Source organism: Somniosus microcephalus, chromosome 4, assembly GCF_052327205.1.
Source record: "Somniosus microcephalus isolate GS21.2 chromosome 4, FLI_Smic_1.0, whole genome shotgun sequence".
In the NCBI taxonomy this organism is placed as follows: domain Eukaryota; kingdom Metazoa; phylum Chordata; class Chondrichthyes; order Squaliformes; family Somniosidae; genus Somniosus; species Somniosus microcephalus.
In genome coordinates, this window is record NC_140990.1 from 154,048,473 (window position 1) to 154,073,519 (window position 25,047).

The 25,047-nt window shown below is 44.7% G+C and overlaps 1 protein-coding gene across 1 annotated transcript in view; it reads left to right on the plus strand.

Moving 5' to 3' along the window:
- mcm3ap (minichromosome maintenance complex component 3 associated protein) overlaps nucleotides 1-25,047 on the plus strand; it is a 129,086-nt gene that overhangs the window by 18,215 nt on the left and 85,824 nt on the right. The window contains exons 6-12 of the mRNA XM_085985353.1: nucleotides 346-485; nucleotides 7,954-8,151; nucleotides 10,758-11,026; nucleotides 13,629-13,791; nucleotides 15,677-15,837; nucleotides 19,523-19,758; nucleotides 22,633-22,686. Of these exons, the coding sequence (XP_085841479.1) occupies nucleotides 346-485; nucleotides 7,954-8,151; nucleotides 10,758-11,026; nucleotides 13,629-13,791; nucleotides 15,677-15,837; nucleotides 19,523-19,758; nucleotides 22,633-22,686 (1,221 nt within the window). The remainder of the gene's footprint in view (nucleotides 1-345; nucleotides 486-7,953; nucleotides 8,152-10,757; nucleotides 11,027-13,628; nucleotides 13,792-15,676; nucleotides 15,838-19,522; nucleotides 19,759-22,632; nucleotides 22,687-25,047) is intronic.

The following is a 25,047-nucleotide window of genomic DNA, read 5'->3' on the forward strand; positions in this document are numbered from 1 at the left end:
CCAAATAATTTCTCCATGTCTACCAGGCTGGAGAGAGGTTTTCAGGAGATGTTTTGCTGGCACCTTTTCCAAATAGAATAAAGTAACACCATAATCGGACTATTGAGCTTTGCATCAGATGGGGATGAAAAGAGCATCAGAGGGGTGAATGAAAGAGTTGAAATGTGATCATTGAATTAAATGTTATAACAAATCTGACAGAGAGTGATGAACATTTAAGGACAGAGGTGGAGTGATTTCCCAGTGCTGGAGTTGGGCATGATACAATATTGGGTGATTGCTGAGATTTTCATACTTGCAAAACAAAAATATTGCACGTGTCTGATTCTCCTTATGTGCTCACAGACCAAGTGAAAAGAACAGAGCTGGAGAAGGCTAAAGCTGTGGTGGGGACCTGTCCGGACATGTGCCCAGAGAAGGAGCGTTACATGAGGGAGACAAGATACCAGCTCAGTTCTTTTGAGATCATACCTGGCACTGACAAGGTCAGTTTCCAATTCCCCAGTTACTTATTCCATGAAGAAGATCATTCTAAAAGTTTGTTTATGATATAAATTGTATTCATTCATTCGGGCAGCTTTGGTTTCCATTTTTACAAGTCTAATCCCAACTGGCTACCATTTTTGTCCAACTTTATTTGAAATCTAATTATTTGGTTTAATGATGGTGTGTTCTTGGGTAAACTGCCTGGAAATGAGCGTGACTTCCATCTCGCCCTTCCCCTTCACTGGGGTTCAGAGCGACAGAAGCCTTGTTTCGCAGTTGCTGTTTCTTTTCCTTTTGTAAGGAAAGGGTTAATCAGACTGTCCTGAAGTCTGCTAATGTTATACTGCAGTTGATTTCCCTTGTATTGTAGTAATAGTAACCATTAGCCTTTGCCTGTTAAGTGGGTCAGTTTAGATGCACTGACCATGAAACTGTTGAACGAAGACCAACCTTAAAGCAATGGCCAGTTTAAGTCACTTCAGTAAACCTAATTTAAAGACTTGCCAGTGCATACTGACTCAATCAATTGATAACAAGTGCAGGAAAAGCAGTTAGTTCTGCAGAGGAAAAGATCTGGGTATACATCATCCTTTTAAATTGGGGTTTCTGTAGAAGCGGGCGATTGGCTGGTACGAAATGATACTGAATCAAAGACAGACTTATAATTAAATGCTACACTGGGTGAAATAGCAATTATATGTAACACGAGTGAAACTATCGCTAAGGTAACAAAGTAGGGGAGTTGTACTGGTGCATGGAAAAATAATTCGTTAAATAAGGAAAAGTAAAATTATTGATGAGGGACAAGCTTATTAAAATTCACTGTATGGGGTTGTAGTTTAACTTTTGTACAATCATATATAATGCAGAGAAACATGGATTGTCACATAGAGGGGGTAAGAAAAAAAGTGGGAGATTCACAGAATCACAGAAACCCCACAGTGCAGATAGAGGCCATTTCGGCCCATCGAGCCTGCACCGACACATATCCCACCCGATCCCCGTAACCCCAACACATATCCCACCCTATCCCTGTAACCCCACCTATTTAATCCCCCTAACACTAAGGGTCAATTTATCATAGCCAATCAACCTAACCCGCACATCTTTGGACTGTGGGAGGAAACCGGAGCACCCGGAGAAAACCCACGCAAACACGGGGAGAATGTGCAAACTCCACACAGACAGTCGCCCGAGGCCAGATTCGAACCCGGGTCTCTGGTGCTGTGAGGCAACAGTGCTAACCACAAACACCTAGGATTCAATAAGGTCTGATCAACCTGTATACTGAGCTTGGAACTGTGAAGCGTTTTGAGTCCCACGACTAAACTAGCAAGGTTCAGTTATAGGTACTGTCTTTTAAGTGTATCTTAAAGTACTATTGCATGTACTGTATATGGTTAATAAATCCATGATATGTGATATTCAATGTTTGGGAACCTTATTGATTTGAGGAGTAAATTATAAATAAGAACACATTATCCAACCCGTTCCCTTTCGTTCTTCCCTTCCCCTATACTCTCTAACTGAGTCGTGCCTGGGGTGGGTTTGTGCCAGTGCTGTTACAACCCTCTGTTGGGAGGTGCGTGATGCCAGTTAGACTCCCTTTCATGGAGGAAGCATCTTGCTCCTGCTCACCGCCAAGCTGAAACCAGCCCGCTGGAGGCACTGTGAATCCCAACCCTTCCTGCTGGAGGCACTGTGAAACCCAACCCTTCCTGCTGGAGTCACCGCGAATCCCAACCCTTCCTGCTGCAGTCACTGTGCGAATCCTAACCCTTCCTGCTGGAGTCACTGTGCGTATCCTAACCCTTCCTGCTGGAGTCAGTGTGATTCCCAACCCTTCCTGCTGGAGTCACTGTGAACCCCAACCCTTCCTGCTGGAGTCACTGTGAATCCCAACCCTTCCTGCTGGAGTCACTGTGAATCCCAACCCTTCCTGCTGGAGTCACTGTGAATCCCAACCCTTCCTGCTGGAGTCACTGTGAATCCCAACCCTTCCTGCTGGAGTCACTGTGAATCCCAACCCTTCCTGCTGGAGTCACTGCGAATCCCAACCCTTCCTGCTGGACTCACTGTACGAATCCCAACCCTTCCTGCTGGACTCTGTGCGAATCCCAACCCTTCCTGCTGGAGTCACTGTGAATCCCAACCCTTCCAGTTGGAGTCACTGAGAATCCCAACTCTTCCTGCTGAACTCGCTGTGAATCCCAACCCTTCCTGCTGGTGTCACAGTGTGAATCTCAACCCTTCCTGCTGGTGTCACTGTGAATCCCAACCCTTCCTGCTGGAGTCACTGAATCCCAATCCTTCCTGCTGGAGTCACTGCGAATCCCAACCCTTCCTGCTGGACTCACTGTGCGAATCCCAACCCTTCCTGCTGGAGTCACTGTGAATCCCAACCCTTCCTGCTGGAGGCACTGTGAATCCCAACCCTTCTTGCTGGAGTCAGTGTGTGAATCCCAACCCTTCCTGCTGAACTCACTGTGAATCCCAACCCTTCCTGCTGGAGTCACTGTGAATCCCAACCCTTCCTGCTGGAGGCACTGTGAATCCCAACCCTTGCTGGAGTCACTGTGTGAATCCCAATCCTTCCTGCTGGAGTCACTGTGCGAATCCCAACCCTTCCTGCTGGAGTCACTGTGCAGCTGCAGAACATTTTGGAAGGGGAGGGTGAACAGCCAGTTGTCGTGGTGCATATAGGTACCAACGATATAGGTAAAAAAAACGGGATGAGGTCCTAAAAGCTGAATATAGGGAGTTAGGAGGTAAATTAAAAAAATAGGACCTCAAAGGTAGTAATCTCAGGATTACTACCAGTGCCACGTGCTAGTCAGAGTAGAAATAGAAGGATATTTCAGATGAATACGTGGCTAGAGGAATGGTCCAAGGGGGAGGGATTCAAATTCCTGGGACATTGGAACCGGTTCTGGGGGAGGTGGGACCAGTACAAAACGGACGGTTTGCACCTGGGCAGGGCTCGGACCGATGTCCTAGGGGGAGTGTTTGCTCGTGCTCTGGGGGAGGGTTTAAACTAAAATGGCAGGGGGTTGGGAACCTGAGCAGGAAGACAGAGGAAAGGGAAACAAGGATAAAAGCAAAAGATAGGAATAAGAAAAACAAAAGTGGCAGTCAGAGAAAGCAACGGTTTAAATCAAACATGGCCACAGTAAATAATTTTTAAAGGTCTAAGAGCGTTAAAAAAACAAGCCTGAAGGCTTTGTGGCTTAATGCGAGGAGCATTCGTAATAAGGTGGATGAATTAGTTGCGCAAATAGAGGTAAACGAATATGATTTGATTGGGATTACGGAAACGTGGCCATGGCTGGGAACTCAACATCCAGGGGTATTCAATATTCAGGAAAGATAGGCAAAAAGGAAAAGGAGGTGGGGTAGCGTTGCTGGTTAAAGAGGGGATTAACACAATTGTAAGGAAGGATATTAGCTCTGATGATGTGGAATCTGTATGGGTAGAACTGAGAAATACCAAGGGGCAGAAAACGTTAGTGGGAGTGGTATATAGACCTCCGAACAGTAATGCGGAGGTTGGGGATGGCATTAAAAGGGAAATTAGAGAAGCGTGCAATAAGAGCACAGCAGTTATCATGGGTGACTTTAATCTACATATAGATTGGGCTAACCAAATTAGTAACAATACTGTGGCGGAGGAATTCCTGGAGTGTATACAGGATGGTTTCCTGGACCAATATGTCAAGGAACTAACTAGAGATCAGGCCATCTTAGACTGAGTATTATGTAATGTGAAAGGATTAATTAGCAATCTTGTTGTACGAGGCCCCTTGGGTCAGAGCGATCATAATATGATAGAATTCCTCATTAAGATGGAGAGTGAAGTAGTTGACTCAGAGATTAGGGTCCTGAATTTAAATAAAGGAAACTACGATGGTATGAGGCGCGAGTTGGGTAGGATTTATTGGGGAATGTCACTCAAAGGGTTGATGGTGGATAGGCAATGGCAAATATTCAAAGACCGCATGGATGAACTACAGAATTTGTTCATCCCAGTTTGGCATAAAAATAAAACAAAAAAGGTGACTAAGGTGACTCAACCGTGGCTAACGAGGGAAATTAGGGATAGCATAAGATCCAAGGAGAGGACATATAAATTGGCCAGAAAAAGCAGTAAACCTGAGGATTGGGAGCAGTTTAGGATTCAACAAAGGAGGACAAAGGAATTAATTAAGAAGGGGAAAATAGAGTATGAGAGTAAGCTTGCAGGAAACATAAAAACTGACTGTAAAAGCTTTTATAGATATGTGAAGAGAAAAAGATTGGTGAAGTCAAGCGTAGATCCCTTGCAGTCAGAATCAGGGGAATTTATCATGGGGAACAAAGAAATGGCAGACCAATTAAATACATATTTTGGTTCTGTCTTCACAAAGGAGGACACAAATAACCTCCCAGAGATGTCGGGGAACATAGGGTCTGATGAAAGGGAGGAACTGAAAGAAATCAGTATTTGTAGGGAAATGGTGTTAGTGTAGGAATTGTCTCTAATTCCTATCTAAGAACCGAGTTCAACTCAGGCATTCAAACAAACAAGTTGTAATGCAGAACTAACAAGTTTAAACAGTTTGTACAGGAGAACCACGAAAACAGGTCTTTGCTGGTCGGAGGCTCCACGAGGACTGCCAGGGCGGTTCCGTGGATGGCGTCATGATGTCATCACGTTTCTCCCGCGCTTGGGTGGTCACGTGATTAGCGGCATGACGTCATCGTGTTTACCCGCGCTTTGCCGCAGTCTTAAAGGGACCGCGCCCCGTGCATGCAAACAGTATGAACAAACACAGAAATCACTAACAGACTGGTACAGGCTTAGGTTGGACTAAAACCTCGTTAAAGGGAATTATGTACAGTTGCTCAAAGTCCCTCAGTGGCTCTGCCACATTAGGGAAATTGACGGGATTGAAGGCCGATAAATCCCCAGGGCCTGATAATCTACATCCTAGGGTATTTAAGGAAGTGGCCCTAGAAATAGTAGATGCATTGCTGATCATCTTCCAACATCCGATAGAATCTGGAACAGTACCCATGGATTGGAGGGTAGCTAATGTTACCCCACAATTCAAAAAAGGTAGTAAAGAGAAAATGGGGAATTACAGATCGGTAAGCCTGACATCGGTAGTGGGGAAAATGCTAGAGTCCATTGTAAAAGATGTAATAGCAGAGCACTTGGAAAACAGTGACAGGATCAGACAAAGTCAACATGGATTTACAAAAGGTAAATCGTGCTTGACTAATCTGGAATTTTTTGAGGATGTAACTGGTAAAATAGATAAGGGAGAACCAGTGGATGTGGTGTATTTGGACTTTCAAAAGGCTTTCGATAAGGTCCCGCATAAGAGATTAGCGTGTAATGTTAAGGCACATGGGATTGGGGGCAAGGTATTGACTTGGATAGAGAACTGGTTGGCATACAGAAAGCAAAGAGTTGGAATAAATGGGTCTTTTTCCGAGTGGCAGGCAGTGACTAGTGGGGTACCGCAGGTATCGGTCCTAGGACCCCAGCTATTCACCATATATATTAATGATCTAGACGAGGGAACTAGATATAATATCTCCAAGTTTGCAGACGACACAAAGCTGGGTGGACGTGTGTGCTGTGAGGAGGATGCCGAGAAACTGCAGTACGATTTGGACAGGTTGCGTGATTGGGCAGAAGCATGGCAGATGCAATATAACGTGGATAAATGCAAGGTTATCCACTTTGGTGTCAAAAACAGGAAGGCAGATTATTATCTTAATGGCAATAGATTGGGAGAAGGGGAAGTGCAGTGAGACCTGGGTGTCCTTGTGCAGCAGTCGCTGAAGGTAAGCATGCAGGTGCAGCAGGCGGTTAAGAAGGCAAATGGTATGTTGGCCTTCGTAGCGAGCGGGATTGAGTACAGGAACAAGGATGTCTTGCTGCAGTTGTATAGGGCTTTAGTGAGACTACATCTTGAGTATTGTGTGCAGTTTTGGTCGCCTTATCTGAGGAAGGATGTTCTTGCCATGGAAGGAGTGCAGCGAAGATTCACCAGGCTGATACCTGGGACGGCAGGAATGACGTATGAGGAGAGATTGGGTCGACTGGGCTTATTTATACTCGGAGTTTAGAAGAATGAGAGGGGATCTCATTGAAACTTATAAAATTCTGACAGGACTGGACAGACTAGATGCAGGAAGGATGTTCCCGATGGTCGGGGAGTCCAGAACCAGGGGTCACAGTCTAAGGATAAGGGGTAAGCCATTTAGGACAGAGATGAGGAGGAATTTCTTCACCCAGAGAGTGGTGAACCTGTGGAATTCTCTACCACAGAAGGCAGTAGAGGCCAATTCATTAAATATATTCAAGAAGGAGTTGGATATATTTCTTAAGGCTAAAGGGATCAAGGGATAGGGGGAGAAAGCAGGGACAGGGTACTGAATTTGGGTGATCAGCCATGATCTCATTGAATGGCGGAGCGGGCTCGAGGGGCCGAATGGCCTACTCCTCCTATCTTCTATGTTTCTATATTCCCAACCTTTCCTGCTGGAGTCACTGTGACTCCCAACGTTTCCTGCTGGAGTCATTGTGAATCCCAACCCTTCCTGCTGGAGTCACTGAATCCCAACCCTTCCTGCTGGAGTCACTGTGACTCCCAACCTTTCCTGCTGGAGTTACTGAATCCCAACCCTTCCTGCTGGAGTCACTCTGAATCCCAACCCTTCCTGCTGGAGTCACTCTGAATCCCAACCCTTCCTGCTGGAGTCACTGAATCCCAACCCTTCCTGCTGGAGTCACTGAATCCCAACCCTTCCTGCTGGAGTCACTGTGAATCCCAACCCTTCCTGCCGGACTCACTGTGCAAATCCCAACCCTTCCTGTTAGAGTCACTGTGAATCCCAACCCTTCCTGCTGGTGTCACTGTGAATCCCAATCCTTCCCACTGGAGTCACTGTGCGAGTCACAACCCTTCCTGCTGGACTCACGATGTGAATCCCAACCCTTCCTGCTGGAGTCACAGTGTGAATCCCAACCCTTCCTGCTGGAGTCACTGCGAGTCCCAATCCTTCCTGCTGGAATCACTGTGCGAGTCCCAACCCTTCCTGCTGGAGTCATTGGTTGGTCTCCTTTTTGTGATTATCTGGTGTCTTACCCTTCTGGTTCATTGCTAGTTGGAAAAGTCACTGTTCCCTGGCATTTCAACGGCTGGTGTTGGATAAAGATCTGTACATAGTTACGAGTAATTATTTAGCCTGTGTCCCAGGTACCTTTGCTCTAAGCACTCATTATTTGTTGCTTTAGCACAGCAATTTTCCTGGCTACATGTGTCATCGTGACTTGTTACAGTATACTGCAGAATTAGCCTGCCCCAACTCGCTGTCTTGTAAAACCCTCAGACTTCCAGTGTTGCTGAAGTTCTAAAGACTCAGTATTGTATTTGTCTTAAACTAGCACTAATTGATATGTTTGCCACACCACAGGTTAACCATGAAGCTACAATCAAAGAATATAGCAGGTCATCTGCGGACCAGGAAGAACCTTTACCCCATGAACTTCGACCTGCCACAGTCCTGAAAATGAGCATGGATTATCTCGTGACAAAGATCATGGATCTGGGTGAAGGCAATTCCCGGGATTGGTATGACTTTGTATGGAACAGAACTCGTGGAGTGAGAAAGGTGAATTAATGAGGCCCAGTTAATATTTTATGCACATATTGACATATCTCTCCAAGCAGATTATCCATTGGAAAAGTTGTTTATATCAGCAACAGGTATGTACAGATGAAGTGGTACTCCTATCCAAGCTTACCAGTGCCAAGAGGGGTTACCACAGATCACCGCAACTCACTGATGCAACTTCTGGTATTTTGGAATTTGAATAATGGATGTATTGGGGTTGAGGTCCTGAAGAAGCCTATGGCACCCTCGTCCTTTTAGATGTAGGAGGTTGAGTGAGACAGGAGCCAATGAAAAAGATAAAAGCACAAATTGATATGTTTTGCATTAGCACCTTTCATCGGACAGTCCAGGCTGTGTAAAAAGGCTTGCAGGCTCAATAATGTAGAAGATCAAAATAATTTCTTTGTAACCCTGTGGTTGCTTGTTTGAGTCCCAGGGCTCGTTGACCTGTGAATCGGCCCAAAAAAAAGACCGATTTGGAACACTTAGAGTTTGGCCGTCTCAATCTAGTTCCAGTGATCATTGGTCCACAACACACAACTGTCCCTAATTTGACACTAAATATGCATTCTGACTCCGAGAGGCCACAGGATGACTGGTGTGAGAAATGGAAACCATCAGATGAGTATTTTGGGGGCCCTCTTCTGAGGTTGAGGATGAAGTATGTTGTTGGGACAGTGTAGAAGGAGCATTACTCAAAATCTAATATTAGCACCGGATGCCTGAAATGACAAGTGTATCATTCCCCAGCGCTAACATTCTCATTTTAATGAGCAGGAAAAATAGTGACTGAATACATATACAGTATGTGCGATGCTTAACAAAGTGATACCCTGAACCATGCAGGTTACTAAGTTGTCTGTGATGACAGGGTGAGTTTAAAGAAGGAAATGCAAGAACTTGTATTTCTTTAACGCTTTATCAGGTCCTTGAGTCAGCCCAACGGTTGAAGTGCAGTTACTGTTGTGATGTAGTCTATTTGCGACTACAAACAGCAAATTACTAAATCAGCAGTTAGCTGTTTTTGGTGGTGTTGGTTGAGGAATAAATTTTGATCAGGAAAGCTCCCTGCTTTTCTTTGGATAGTGCCATGGGATCTTTTACATCTACCTGAGGGGGCAGCTGGGCCTCAGTTTAGCAGTTCATCCAAAAGATCCTTTGTTACTAGCTGATGTGTCAGTCTCGATTATGTGCTCAAGTCCTTTTACAGTGTTATACAATGACAGACCTGTACCCCCCAGTACTGTACCCCAGTGTTATACAGTGACAGACCTGTACCCACCAGTACTGTACCCCAGTGTTATACAGTGACAGACCTGTACCCACCAGTACTGTACCCGTGTTATACAGTGACAGACCTGTACCCCCCAGTACTGTACCCCAGTGTTATACAGTGACAGACCTGTACCCACCAGTACTGTACCCCAGTGTTATACAGTGACAGACCTGTACCCACCAGTACTGTACCCCAGTGTTATACAGTGACAGACCTGTACCCACCAGTACTGTACCCCAGTGTTATACAGTGACAGAGCTGTACCCACCAGTACTGTACCCCAGTGTTATACAGTGACAGACCTGTACCCACCAGTACTGTACCCCAGTGTTATACAGTGACAGACCTGTACCCACCAGTACTGTACCCCAGTGTTATACAGTGACAGGCCTGTACCCACCAGTACTGTACCCCAGTGTTATACAGTGACAGGCCTGTACCCACCAGTACTGTACCCCAGTGTTATACAGTGACAGGCCTGTACCCACCAGTACTGTACCCCAGTGTTATACAGTGACAGACCTGTACCCACCAGTACTGTACCCGTGTTATACAGTGACAGACCTGTACCCACCAGTACTGTACCCCAGTGTTATACAGTGACAGGCCTGTACCCACCAGTACTGTACCCCAGTGTTATACAGTGACAGACCTGTACCCACCAGTACTGTACCCCAGTGTTATACAGTGACAGACCTGTACCCACCAGTACTGTACCCCAGTGTTATACAGTGACAGACCTGTACCCACCAGTACTGTACCCCAGTGTTATACAGTGACAGGCCTGTACCCACCAGTACTGTACCCCAGTGTTATACAGTGACAGGCCTGTACCCACCAGTACTGTACCCCAGTGTTATACAGTGACAGGCCTGTACCCACCAGTACTGTACCCCAGTGTTATACAGTGACAGGCCTGTACCCACCAGTACTGTACCCCAGTGTTATACAGTGACAGGCCTGTACCCACCAGTACTGTACCCCAGTGTTATACAGTGACAGACCTGTACCCACCAGTACTGTACCCCAGTGTTATACAATGACAGACCTGCACCCACCTGTACTCCCATGCTAGTACTCTATATTACAAGATGCCAGACATAACCCAAGGTTAGAGAGCAGAAACTGGACTTTGATCGCAACCTGTTTTTCACAGTTCAAGTGGACACAGTATGAAAGATTCATATACCTTCTGTTACACTGTACTGAAATCCCAGTCACCTCACTGCCTCAGAAATGTATATATATAATGTATATTTAGGTTGATTCATATATAAAGTGGGCTGTAGCTTCCTATTGACACACTGTTTTCCTTCCCTTCTGTCAGGATATTACACAGCAGCACCTGTGTAATCAGCTGACAGTGGTGCTTATTGAGAAGTGCACCCGATTCCACATCCACTGCAGTCACCATCTCTGCGAGGAGCCAATGTCCTCTTATGATGCCAAGATAAATGATGAAAACCTGACCAAGTGCTTGCAAAGCCTGAAAGAGATGTACCAGGACTTGGCCACCAAGAATACCTACTGTGAGAATGAGGCGGAGTTTCGGGGCTACCACGTTCTTCTCAATCTCAATGAGGGAGATATTCTCCGGTGAGCGGTAGATGTTAGTTTTCAATGCTCTGTATTTGCTGCACCAGGTTCCGTTTTCCTGTCACCAGATGAGCTTTGGTGTAAAGAGCCTTGATTTCAGGATGGTGAAGATGCATGTAAGAGGAAGTGTGGGTAGGATGGGGTGTTTGCATGTTCGGAGGAATAATGGAGGAAAATTCGGAGGGGTACTGCCCAAAGTGAAGAACCATAGGCCATCCCAAAGTGCTGTACAACCAATGAAGTACTGTGGCAGTGCAGTCACTGTTGTAAGAAAACACAGCAGCCTCGGTTTAATGTCTGATCCGAAAGACAGCACCTCCGAAAATGCAGCACTCCTGCAGTACTGAATAGAATTGTTCTCAAGCTTCTGGAGGTGGGGTATAAACCACAGCCTTCTGGTTCAAGTGGATTCACTGAGCTAAAGCTGAAAGTTAAAGTAGCAAAATTGTAGATTCTCTCCAGCACATTCTACTCCAATCTGCAGGTAGGATTGTGCCAGCGCTGGGCAAGGCAGTCAGTGCATAGAATTTGTAAGTTATTGCACTTGCACACTTCAACTTGAAAGGTGACAGATGGGAGGTAACCTTGAAGAGATATGATCATTGGAATTGAAAAAGTTAATCTGTAGTACTATTTCAAGTTAAATCCTGATCGGGGGCGTAAATGCTAACTGGTATTTGCAAGTTATGGACTTCACAAAAAGCCTGGAATAGTACTTGGTAGGGTCATGGAGATATAAATTCTGAGATCGATGACTGAGAAGGTTGCTGTGACTGGCGGGGGTCGGGTATGTGATGGGTCTAGTGGAAGAACGAGCTAGATGGGGCAAATGGCCGCCTTCATCTGTGCTTTCTTTATGCTATTTGTTATTCATTTGCTATTTAGACCTGAAGCAGTAACCCAGCTCAGTGAATGGGTTATGAAGTTACTGCTCCAGTCCAACATTTTCCAGTTATTTGGACCATTGATTTCACGCAACCTATATCATAGAATCATACAGCACAGAAGGGGGCCTTTCGGCCCATCATGTCCGCTCATTGAAAGAGCTATTCATTAGTCCCACTCCCATGCTCTTTCCCAATAGCCCTGCAAATTTTTCCTATAAATTTATCCAATTCCCTTTTGAACAATACTATTGAATCTGCTTCCACCACCCTTTTGGGTGTGCTTTAAAAAAAAAAAAAATCACATTTACCCGCCCCCCCCCCACCCAACAGCCCGGCTTTTTCTTGCCATTTATCGTACATCTGTGGAAATAAATTCTCTCTGCTCTAATCAAAGACCCTCAATTTTGAACACCTCTATTAAATCTCCCCTTTCTCTGCTCAAAGGAGAACAACCCCAGCCTCGATAGTCTCTCCTTATAACTGAAGTCCCTCATCCCTGGTACCATTCTAGTAAATCTCCTTTGCACTTTCTCAAAGGCTTAGACATCCTTCCTAAAGTGTGGTGCCCAGAATGGAATGCAATCTTCCAGCTGAGGTCGAACCAGTGATTTATAAAGATTTACCATAACTTCCTTGCTTTTGTACTCTATGCCTCTATTTATAAACGCAAGGATCCCGTGTGCCTTTTTAACAACAACCACAACTTGATTTATTTAACACCCTTAACATGGCAAAATGCTCCAATGCGCTTCACAAGATCGTCGTTAATCAAAATTTGACACCAAGCCACAGGAGATACCAGGATAGATGACCAAAACCTTGGTGAAAGAGCTAGGTTTTAAGGAGCATCTTAAAGGAGGAAAGTGAGGTGGAGAGGTTTAGGAAGGGAATTCCAGAGCTTGGGGCCTAGGCAGCTGAAGGCACGGCCCCTAGTGGAGGAGCGATGAAAATCTGGAATCTGCAAGCTGCCAGAATTGGAGGAGTGCAGATATCTCAAAGGCTTGTACGGCTGATGGAGGTTACAGAGATAGGGAGAGGCGAGGCCAAGCAGGGATTTGAATACAAGGATGAGAATTTTAAAACGGAGGTGTTGCCGGACCGGGAGACAATGCAGGTCAGTGAGCACAGGGGTGATGGGTGAATGGGACTTGGTGAGACTTAAGATACGGCTAGCAGAGTTTTGGATGAGCTCAAGTTTACAGAGGGTGCAAGGTGGGAGGACAGCATTGGAATAATCAAGTTTGGAAGGTAACAAAGGCAAGGATGAGGGTTTCAGCAGCAGATGAGTTGAGGCAGGGACGGAGTCGGGCGATGTTACGGAGGCGGAAGTAGGCGGTCTTGGTGACGGAGTGGATATGTGGTCAGAAGCTCATCTTGCTGTCAAATATGACAAATAACAGATTTATTAACTTGTCCTGCCACCTTCAAAAATGTGTGTATGTGAACCCCAGATCTCTCTCTTCCTGCACCCCTTTTAAAATTGTTCCATAAAATATGCAGAGATGATCCTTCATTCACAACCATGCTCATTAAAAAAACAATAAGCACTGAATTGGAGAAAATAGAGATTTATTGTTTCTTCTGTTGGGCATCATCAACTCGCCAAGAGGGCAGACAGGCAGCCTCCTTCTCCTCATTAGAGGCAGCTCTGCTGGCTCAGGGTAGTTGTGGTTTACAATGGATGACTTACTGTTTCACGTTCTGTGCTCTTCTAGGGAAGTCCAGCAGTTACGCCCAGTCGTCCGGAACTCCCCGGAGGTGAAGTTGGCGGTCCAGGCCTTCGCTGCTCTAAACAGCAACAACTTTGTCAGGTTTTTCAAGCTGGTCAGGGCAGCCTCCTACCTCAGTGCCTGCATATTGCATCGCTACTTCAAACAGGTATGGCCAATCACCTGGCAAGCTGTGTCTTAACTTCTGAATTACTATGTACTGGTGAGCATTCTTTGAGTGTGAAGGCAGGGGATTGCAGGTACCTTTTTATGAGTTGCTAGTCTTGTGGCTGGCTATGATTTTATGGATTTTTTTCCTTTTTTTTTCACTTAATTTTACTTTAAACTTTGGGACAAAACTTTGATTTTACCCACCACCATTATTCTACCTTCCAATTTTTTTCTCTCCTCACATTTTCTCCCCTCTTCTGAAGGTGCTGACTCATATTTGGGTTCCACAGATGTCAACATGTGTCTGATGCTGCTGCCACTTGTTTAATGTGAGAGTCTAGATGGTGATTGTTGCCAGGCTATTCAGTCACAAGGGCCTCGCGTTTGAGCCTGCTCCTGTCCTCCCCCAACATCCACACTTTCCAACTGGATAATGATCAGGAGCGGGAGCCCTCCCTAACCAAAAGGAGCACAGAGGACAATTATGGTATCCCCTATCACTGCCCTTGGCACAGATTGGCAGCCCTTCCTGAGCTATCTGATTCAGCAGCCGAATGGCTTAAACAGCTGGACCATTGCAGAAGCTAGAGTGATTACCTTTCTGAATGTTCTGCTGCCTTTTGGTGAACTTTGGCTATTTATATGACAAATTGATTGCCTCCCATCAGTTTAGCAATAACCTTTCATGTTTTTCGGCAAGGTTTTTCCTGTTATTAAAGTGAAGATGCTGTTTTCTTTCTGCTACTCCATAATAACCACTCCAGCCTCTGCACTGATGTCATCGCCTGCCACATTAGCACAGTGCATCGTACGTAGTGCCGTAAATCGCTGCAGAATAATTTCTGTTCTGTTGAATTTTCAACAAGAACACGTATGGGTTAGGATCCTGTCTGTTCAGATCTTCAGACCTAAATTCTTGTCCAGAGTGATGAGATAAAACTGCTTCCCTCTGCTGGCTGTAAGGGTCCTAAGAGAATGGGGTTTGAGGCAGCCTCAACTTGGTTCCTAATTAGTATCAGTACATTCATAAATCTGCTCACTGCACTCAATTATAAGTCTTCGAGCAATAAGGATGGCTGGAGTTGAAATAGATAAATTCACACTAATACAGAAGGTGGCACTCTCCCTAGAATGAGATAAAAACATACCGTTGAGGTACAGTAAATTGAATCTTAAGAGGCACTTGTACTACAATTTAGTGTGAAGCAGTTTCAGCTTTACACAGACACTAAATTTATGTAGCATTAACCAAATGTCTTGGCCCAAACTGACTGTGTCTCATTCCACTTCACTCCAGTGTCAAGTTAGATCCCAACTCTGGATTCAGGCTGCATTTACATTCTACCTGCAGCACTGCACACTGACACTACAGCTGTAGTGGGATGTTCCTTTCGCCTCGGCGTGGTCTCTCTGATTTGGGAGTGCTTGATGCTAATACTGGGTACCAAAGGTCGAAAAGTATTCCGTTCCCCGGCATTGACACCCATCAACTTAATCTGAACAAGGCCAAGCTCAAGAATGTAGATTCAGTGTTTCAAAACTGAAATTGATATATTTTTGTTAGGCAAGGGTATTAAAAGTTACGGAACGAAAGAGGGTAGATGGAGTTAAGATACAGCTCAGCCATGATCTCATTGAATGGCGGAACAGGCTTGAGGTGCTGAATGGCTTCTTCCTGTTCCCACGTTCCATGAACATGTAGCATGAGGAAGGTATACGTAGGGCCCAGTGAATTGTGCAGCTGATTTCACTTGTTGGCTAACTTTTGACGAAGCACTGGGTCCTATCCTCTCTCATCACCTGCTGTGTATTACTGAACGATCTGGGTCAGGTAGGTGTAAGTTACTATTCCAGATAGGCAATGTTTTGTTGGTTTCTTTCAGGTACGTCGTGAAGCTCTGAAGGCTTTGAATTTTGCTCTCACTGTGAGTTCTCAGCGATCCACAATGTTCCCAATGGACACTCTTGTTCGAATGTTGCTGTTTAAAGACTGTGAAGAGGTAGCTGAATTTGCCAGGGACTACGGGTTGAGTTTGAGTGATTGGTAAGTGTCAGAAAGAGGTGGGGTGTTTAAACTGTTTTTAACCATCTTCCTTACTAGCTGCTCTTCTCGAGGCATGTTCTGCAACTGCAGCATTTGCAACACCTGTCCCTTTGTTGCTTCCTGCACTTTCCGTAATCTATTCTACTCTGTTGTCTGCTGACCATGTGATCTCCTTTTATATTGGGGAAGTCACAGAGATTGGATAACTGCTGAACATCCGAATGATCCTTGATTTCCCAATGGCCCATCACTTCAGCTCTATCTGACCTTTCCATCTTTGACGTCCTACATTACTCCAGCTAAGCTCGATGCAAGCTTTAGGAGCACCCTCTCCTCCTACTGGGCATTCATTATCCCTCCGCTCTGAACATTTAATTCAATAGCTTTAGGCCTCCGCTGTTGCCCCTATTTTCCTCCTGGCGTCTCCCAGTGGGTGTCTTTTACCGTGGGCCCTTCTTCCATTTCATGCCATGTCTACTTGCTCCTTTGTCTTTCAAAAAACCCTTTGAGTTGACCCTCATATTGTGAAGGAGTGTCCAATCTCTGTCATTGGGCATATTGTGGCGCCCCAGGGACTATGTATAAAGTTTAGATAATTGTTCCCATTAGAATGAATTTATCTCGAGCTCTGAATATTGTCATGTCATATGGTGTTTTGATTTAGAATTTATCCATCAATAGGGCAACAGTGTTGGGACAACCCTTTTCAAACCCCCAGGCTCACAAAATTCAAGCAGAACAAACTAGAGAGTAAGAAAGATGAGCACAGGCAGGATTGAGTTGTCTGGTTTTCGGGGATTATTGGGGATATTTTCAGCATTTTAAAATCCATTAATAAATATACTGTTCAGTACGACCTGCCTGTTGGTGGAAGTCTGGAGTAGATTTGAATTCCTGCTCTCTACGTATTCTCCCCACATTGTTTTCATGATATGTCCTGTCCTGACTGGTTCTTGGCAGTTCCATAAAAGACCTGCTTCAGATTGTGACCATAATACAACAACAGCTTGCATTTATATAGCGCCTTTATCATGGAGCGTTATCAAACAAAATTTGACACTGAACCATATAAGGAATTATTGGGACTGGTGACCAAAAGCTTGGTCAAAGAGGTAGGTTTTAAGGAGGGTCTTAAAGGAGGAGAGAGGGGTAGAGGCGGAGAGGTTTAGGGCGGGAATGCCAGAGCTTAGGGCCTGGGCAGCTGAAGCCACGGCCGCCAATGGTAGGCCGATAGAAATCAGGGATGCACAGGAGGCCAAAATTGGAGTCGCGCAGATATCTCGGAGGGTTGTCCGGCTTTTTATGTGTGTGTTATACCTGGGCCGCTCGCAGGGTTTTCAACACGTTTCTGTCCCCAGCTCTAAAAGGTTGGAGATCCCTGATTTAAGGGGCCTGTGTCCTTGGGTGTTACAAAGTATGAACAGCACAGAAACAGGCCATTCGGCCCAATAGGTCCATGCCGGTGTTTATGCTCCACACGAGCCCTCTCCCACCCCTCTTCCTCTAACTCCATCAACATATCTTTCTATTCCTTTCTCCCTCAGTGCTTATCTAGCTTTCCTCTTGAATGCATCTATGCTATTTGCCTCAACTAATCCCTGAGCTAGCGAGTTCCACATTCTCACCACTCTCCAGGTGATGACATTTCTCCTCAATTTCCTATTTGATTTATTAGTGACTATCTTATATTTATGGTCCTAGTTCTGGTCTCGCCCGCAAGTGGAAGCATCTTCTCTGCGTCTACCCTATCAAACCTTTTCATAACCTTGAAGACCTAATTTGGGTTGCCCATCAGCCTTCTCTTTTCGAGAAGAGAGCCCCAGCCTGTTCAATCTTTCCTGATAGTTATAACCTCTCGGTTATGGTGGTAGTCTCGTAAATCTTTTTTGCACCTTCTCCAGTGCCTCGATATCCTTTTTTATAATATGGAGATTAGAACTGTTCACAGGACTCTATGGTCTAACCCAAGTTCTATACAAGTTTAACATAACTTCTCTGCTTTTTAATTCTATCCCTCTAGCACCCCAGTGCTTTGTTTGCTTTTTTTTATTAACCTGCTTCGCTACTTTTAGTGATCTGTGTATCTGTACCCCAGATCCCTCTGCTCCTCTACCCTCTTTAGACACTTATTTTCCAAGGAGTATGTGGCCTCCTTATTCTTCCTACCAAAATGTAATACCTCGCACGTATCTATATTGAAATTCATTTGCCAATTACACAACCATTCTGCAAGTTTATTAATGTCTTCCTATATTTGTTGTAGTCCTCCTCTGTATTAACTACACCCCGCACCCCCCCCCCCCACCACCACCAATTTGTTGTCCTCATTCAATTTTGAAATTGTACTTCCGATTCCCGAGTCCAAATAGTTTATGTAAATAGTGAACAACAGTGGTTCCAGCACCGATCCTTGTGGAACACCACTTCCCACCATTAGCCAGTCTGAGTAACTACCTTTAACCCCTACTCTCTCTTTTCTGTTTTGTAGCCAGCTTGCTCTCCATTCTGCTACTTGTCGATATTCTGACCGTAGTCATGAGTCTACTGTGATAACTTATTGAAGCCTTTTGGAAAAATCCAAATATATTATGTCTACTACATTGCCCTTAACTACCCTTTCTTCAAAGAAGTCAATAAAGTTTGGAATCTGTGCTGACTACTCTTTATTATATTTTCAGTTTCTAAATGTTTGTCTATTACATCTTTGATTAAGGATACCACTGACATTAAGCTGTTTCGGTCTATAGTTCCCTAGGATTGTTCTATCTCCCGTTTTATATATAGGAATCACATTAGCTGTCCACCAGTCCTCTGGCACTATTCCCTTTTCATAAATTTATATATCTGTAATAGTGCCCCTGCTATCTCTTCCCTAACTTCTTTTAATATGCACCGACGCAATCCATCCTGACCAGTTCTTTTATCCTCTCTATGTTTGATTAGTTTATCAATTATCTCCCCCCTTTCTATCTTAAATGTCTTTAGAAGAAGAGATCAGCAAGGATATAATGTCATGTCCACCATGTTAGTCTCCCAGACTAATTATTTAATATTTCTGCCACTTCGCTGCCATTACCTGTGAGTTTATCGTGTGTATCCCTTAGTGGCCTCATCCCTATCCTGATTTATCTTCTGTTATTTACGTGTCTGTAGAATACTTTACTATTTCTTTTTATATTCCTTGATAATTCAATTTTGTAGTTTCTCTTTGCCTTCCTAATTGTTTTATTGACTTCCCTAACCTTTCGTATTCCCTTTTGTCATCCCCTCCTTTATTGTCTGTGTACTTGGTGTATGTCTTTTTCTTTCTTTTCAATGTTGTCCTTCTTTCTTCATCCATGGTGTGCCACGACTGGCTAATTTGTTCTTGCTTTTGAGTGGGATACATTTCTCCTGGACTCTTGATCACTGTTTTAAATGTTTCCCATTGCTATTCTAATTCTTTGTCAGTAAATTTTTCCAGTTTATTTTCCCTAGTTCCATTCTCATCCTCTTAATATCTGCTTGTTTACAATTTATTACTTTGGTTCCTGTTTCTCTGCCCCTGTGCCCTGCAGTAGGATGATGGTAGTTTGTAATTATATAAGGAGGTTCAACTTCATTCAAAGAACAAAGGAGACTCTCTGGCTAATAAGCGATCTACTCTTCTGAATTTATAATTGATACAATATTTAATATGTTGTAGGTATGTTGAATTAAATCGATCAACGTTAACCGATCCAGATTGTGCACTGTTGCCCAAGAAGTCACTGTTTATTGATCAGAAACGCACTGTGCTGATCGGGGAGGTAGTGAATGGAGGGCCTCTACCACTGTTCACACCACATGTCCCTGTTTTGAGCTTTGACAGTCAAGGGCGATACGTTGGAGAGAGCCGTGAGCCAAGTAGTGCCAGCCAGAAACTGATCCTGAGTGTGGAAGGTGTGTATAAATCATCACTTTATTACTTTTGGATACACAAGATTAATTTTGTCTGATCAAGTAAAGATCTTTGAGTGAAGTTAATTCAAGTGTTAAAATCCAAGTTCTTGCTACCTATCAATCTGTCACCACTGCCTGTTCTTGACCACATTTAAAAAATATAACATTCAGCAATTCAAGCAAATTGCTTTCTTACAGACCAAAAATTCGAAAACGAGCAGTGGAGAACCAGCACTGAAATGTCCAAATCCTTACTTATTGATGGACAGACCCATTTTGATTCTGCTCATGAGAGCTTGGTAAAAAATGTTATCAAAAATTTTCTCCGAAAACCTTTCTTCGGAAATCATGGAGTAGAAAGATTCACCACCGCCAGTGTTCTAGACCGAGAGTTTTGGGCTTGTCAAGGTGATAGATATCAGTGATGGGGAAGTGAACACTTTTCAATTCCAGCACCCAGCGTTGCTGTCAAGAACCCACGGGTCAGTTGCAGCACTCGTTAGGTACAGAGTAAAGCCTCACGTACTCTACCGAACAACGTGTCTACAGCCCAACCTCCGAGTGCCTCCTGCTGCAGCAATGTGACTTTTTTTTATTCATTCATGAGATGTGGGTGTCGCTGGCAAGGCTAGCATTTATTGCTCATGAGAAGGTGATGGTGAGCCGCCGCCTTGAACCACTGCAGTCCGTGTGGTGAAGGTACTCCCACAGTGCTGTTAGGTAGAGAGTTCCAGGATTTTACCCAGCAACAATGAAGGAACGGCGATATACTTCTAAGTCAGGATGGTGTGTGCCTTGGAGGGCAACTCTGAGGTGTTCCCATGTGCCTGCGGCCCTTGTCCTAGGTGGTAGAGGTGGCGGGTTTGGGAGGTGCTGTCGCAGAAGCCTTGGTGAGTTGCTGCAGTGCATCTTGTAGATGGTACACACTGCAGCCACTCATGTATTTGGCTCTGCCATCATTGAGGATGGGAATACTCGTGGCGCCTCCTCCTCCTCTTAGTTGTTTAATTGTCCACCATCATTCACGACTGGATGCAGCAGGACTGCAGAGCTTTGACCTGATCCGTTGGTTGTGAGGTTGCTTAGCTCTATAGCATGTTTCTTCTGTTTAGCATGCATGTAGTCCTATGTTGTGGCTTCATCAGGTTGGCACCTCATTTTTAGGTACGCCTGGTGCTGCTCCTGGCATGCTCTTCTACACTTCTCATTGAACCAGGGTTGGTCCCCTGGCTTGATGGTAATGGTAGAGTGAGGGATATGCCAGGCCATGAGGCTACAGATTGTGGTGGAATACAATTCTGCTGCAGCTGATGACCCACAGCACCTCATGGATGCCCAGTTTTCAGCTGCTAGATCTGTTCTGAATCTATCTCATTTAGCACGGTGGTAGGGTGTTCTCAGTGTGAAGCTAGGACTTCGTCTCCACAAGGACTGTGCAGTGGTCACTGCGACCAATACTGTCATGGACAGATGCATCTGTGGGCAGATTGGTGAGGACGAAGTCAAGTAGGTTTTTCCCTCGTTTTGGTTCGCTCACCACCTGCCGCAGGCCCAGTCTGGCAGCTATGTCCTTTAGGACAGAGCCAGCTCGGTCAGTCGCATGTAGGCCAGAACGGGTAAGGACAGCAGATTTCTTTCCCTAAAGGACATTCGTGAACCAAATGGGTTTTTACGACCAGTAGTATCATGGTCACCATTACTGATACTGGCTTTTTTAATTTCCAGATTTATTTAATGAACTGAATTTAAATTCTCCAGCTCCTGTGGTGGGATTTAGTCCAGTAACATAACTACTATGTTACCATACGCGACATACCAGCCATCCTGTGACCTCTGTCTTTCAGATGAGACGTTAAACCGAGGCTATGTCTGCCCTCTCAGGTGGACGTCAAAGATGCCATGATACTATTCAAAGAAGAGCAGGGCAGTTCTCCCCAGGGTGGTGGAAATCTGGAGCTCTCCCCAAAAAGCTGTTAAGGCATTGGGTAGGGGTGCAGGGGCGGGGGGGGGGGGGCGGCGAGTGGTGGTGGAGGGAAAGAGAGGGTCAATTGAAAATTTCAAACTGAGATTGATAGATTTTATATTAGGCAAGGGCATTAGGGTTACAGAACCAAGGTGATAGTTGGAGTTAAGATACATATCAGCCATGATGATCTAATTGAATGGCGGAACAGGCTCGAGGGACTGAATGGCCCCCCCCCTGTTCCTACATCCCGTCTGCGCTCTCAGGTGGATGTAAAAGATCCCATGGCACTATTTCGAAGAAGAGCAGGGGAGTTCTCCCCGGTGTCCTGGCCAATATTTATCTCTCAATCAACATAACAAAAACAGATTATCTGGTCATTATCACATTGCTGTTTGTGGGATCTTGCTGTGCGCAAATTGGCTGCCATGTTTCCCTACATTACAACAGTGACTACACTTCAAAAGTACTTTATAGGCTGTAAAGCGGTTTGGGATGTCCGGTGGTCATGAAAGGCGCTGTATAAATTTTCTTTTCCTTTTTCTTTCTCCTTTTTCTCTTTCTCTTTCTCTCTCCTCTACTTTTCTCTCTTTTTCTTCGCTTGTCTTTTTCTTTTCGATCTCCTTTCTTTCTTGCTCTTTCTTTTGTTTCTTTGTCTTTCTTCCAGTTCAGAATGGATTTTGTGCTGTAGGCCCACGCCTGCTTGGAACTGAATTGAGATTTCTAAATCATGTCATGCTGCACTCTCACAGCCAAAAGACAGAGAGGATTTTCATTTCATCAATCTGGGCTGAACCCAATGGAGGTGAAAGAACAATGGTTTAAGCTACTACACCACTTGCTTGTTTAGTAGGAAATCTGCGGTAGACCCATTGCAAAGTAACATTGCGTGTATTTTGTTTTGACTTTAGGTAGTCATGAGGCAGCGAGAAAAGTTGAAACTCATCCTATTACATCCTGGAGCAGTAAGTAAAGAGTTTCTCTTGATTCATTCTGTGTGGTAATAATGCAAAGGTATATACATGCTCTCGTAATATTTTGGTATGAAATATTTGTGTTCATCAAGGTGAGGAATGCAATACTTTGTGCCCATCCCAGGTCAGGAACGGCATGATTAGGTGCAGAGTAACGCCCTTTCAATACAGCCCAAATGATGTACCCTCAGCTCCAACCTCAGATGGATGTTCCCCACCATCCTTGTGTGGCATTTTCCATACCAGCTACCTTGTGGTCTTTCTTTTATCCAGCAGACACTTCATCTGTCCGGCCTGGATCCGAACCCAGGACCCCCAGGTGAAAGGCCAGTGTAATCCACTGCACCATCTAGCCCCTGAAACATTATTATTTTGATCTGATAGATTAAGGCACGAGTGATTTGGTGCTGCTATGTTCCCAGCTGGCCTCCGCTAGGTTGTAAGAATCTTATCACTGTTAGCTGTGTTACCCAGAAATAATTAATTTAACCCAGAAATGCTAGGGAACCAAGGGTCTAGTGAGAAGGAGGAATTAAAGGAAATTAGTACTAGTAAAAAAAATAGTGCTGGAGAAATTAATGGGACTGAAAGCCAATAAATCCCCAGGGCCTGATAATCTGCATCCCAGAGTACTAAAAGAGGTAGCCATGGAAATAGTGGATGCATTGGTTGTCATCTTCCAAAATTCTATAGATTATGGAACAGTTCCTGCAGGGTGGCAAATGTAACCCCACTACTTAAAGTAGGGAGAGAGAAAACAGGGAACTACAGACCGGTTAGCCTAACATCAGTAGTAGGGAAAATGCTAGAGTCTATTATAAAAGATGTGATAACAGGACACTTAGAAAATATCAACAGAATTAGACAAAGTCAGCATGGATTTATGAAAGGGAAATCATGTTTGACAAACCGACTGGAGTTTTTTGAGGATGTAACTGGTAGAATAGTTAAGGGAGAACCAGTGGATGTGGTGTATTTGGATTTTCAGAAGGCCTTTGATAAAGTCCCACATAAGAAGTTAGTGTGCAAAATTAAAGCACATGGGATTGGGGGTAATATACTGTCATGGATTGAAAATTGGTTAACAGACAGGAAACAGAGAGTAGGAATAAATGGGTCCTTTTCGAGGTGGCAGGCGGTGACTAGTGGGGTACCGTAGGGATCAGTGCTTGGGCCCCAGCTATTCACAATATTTATCAATGATTTGGATGAGGGAACCAAATGTAATATTTCCAAGTTTGCTGCCGACACGAAACTTGGTGGGACTGTGAGTTGTGAGGAGGAGGCAAAGAGGCTTCAAGGCGATTTAGGCACGTTGAGTGAGTGGGCAAATACATGGCAGTTGCAGTATAACGTGGATAAATGTGAAGTTATCCACTTTGGTAGGAAAAACAGAAAGGCAGAGTATTATTTAAATGGTGATAGATTGGGAAATGCTGATGTACAAAGGGACCTGGGTGTCCTTGTACACCAGTCACTGAAAGCAAACATGCAGGTGCAGCAAGCAGTTAGGAAGGCAAATGGCATGTAGGCCTTCATTGCAAGAGGATTTGAGTACAGGAGCAAGGATGTTTTACTAGTTATACAGGGCCTTGGTGAGACCACACCTGGAGTACAGTGTGCAGTTTTGGTCTCCTTACCTAAGAAAGGATATACTTGCTATAGAGGGAGTGCAGCGAAGGTTCACCAGACTGATTCCTGGGATGGCAGGACTGTCGTATGAGGAGAGATTGGGTCGACTAGGCCTGTATTCACTAGCGTTTAGGAGAATGAGAGGGGATCTCATTGAAACGTATAAAATTCTGACGGCTAGACAGACTGGATGTAGGGAGGATGTTTCCCCTGGCTGGGGGGTCTAGAACGAGGGGTCACAGTCGCAGGATACGGGGTAGGACATTTAGGACTGAGATGAGGAGAAATTTCTTCACTCAGAGGGTGGTGAACCTGTGGAATTCTCTACCACAGAAGGCTGTGGAGGCTAAGTCACTGAATATATTTAAGAAGGAGATAGATTTCTAGACACAAAAGGCATCAAGGGGTATGGGGAGAGAGCGGGAATATGGTATTGAGATAGAGGATCAGCCATGATCATACGGAATGGCGGAGCAGGCTCGAATGGCCGACTCCTGCTCCTAATTTTCTATGTACTGTATGTGGAGGTTTGAACAAATAAGGAGGAGTATAAAATTGCCTTCCCATCAGTGTGGTTGTCCTCTTTCTTTGGATGTAGGTTAAATTCCACATACAGAGCACTCTCCTTATAGCCGCCTTTGTTTTATTGTCTCTCTGACCTGGTGTGATTTTAGCTTATCCTTTTGTCTGTGTATCATCTGGCACAAGATGATCCATCTG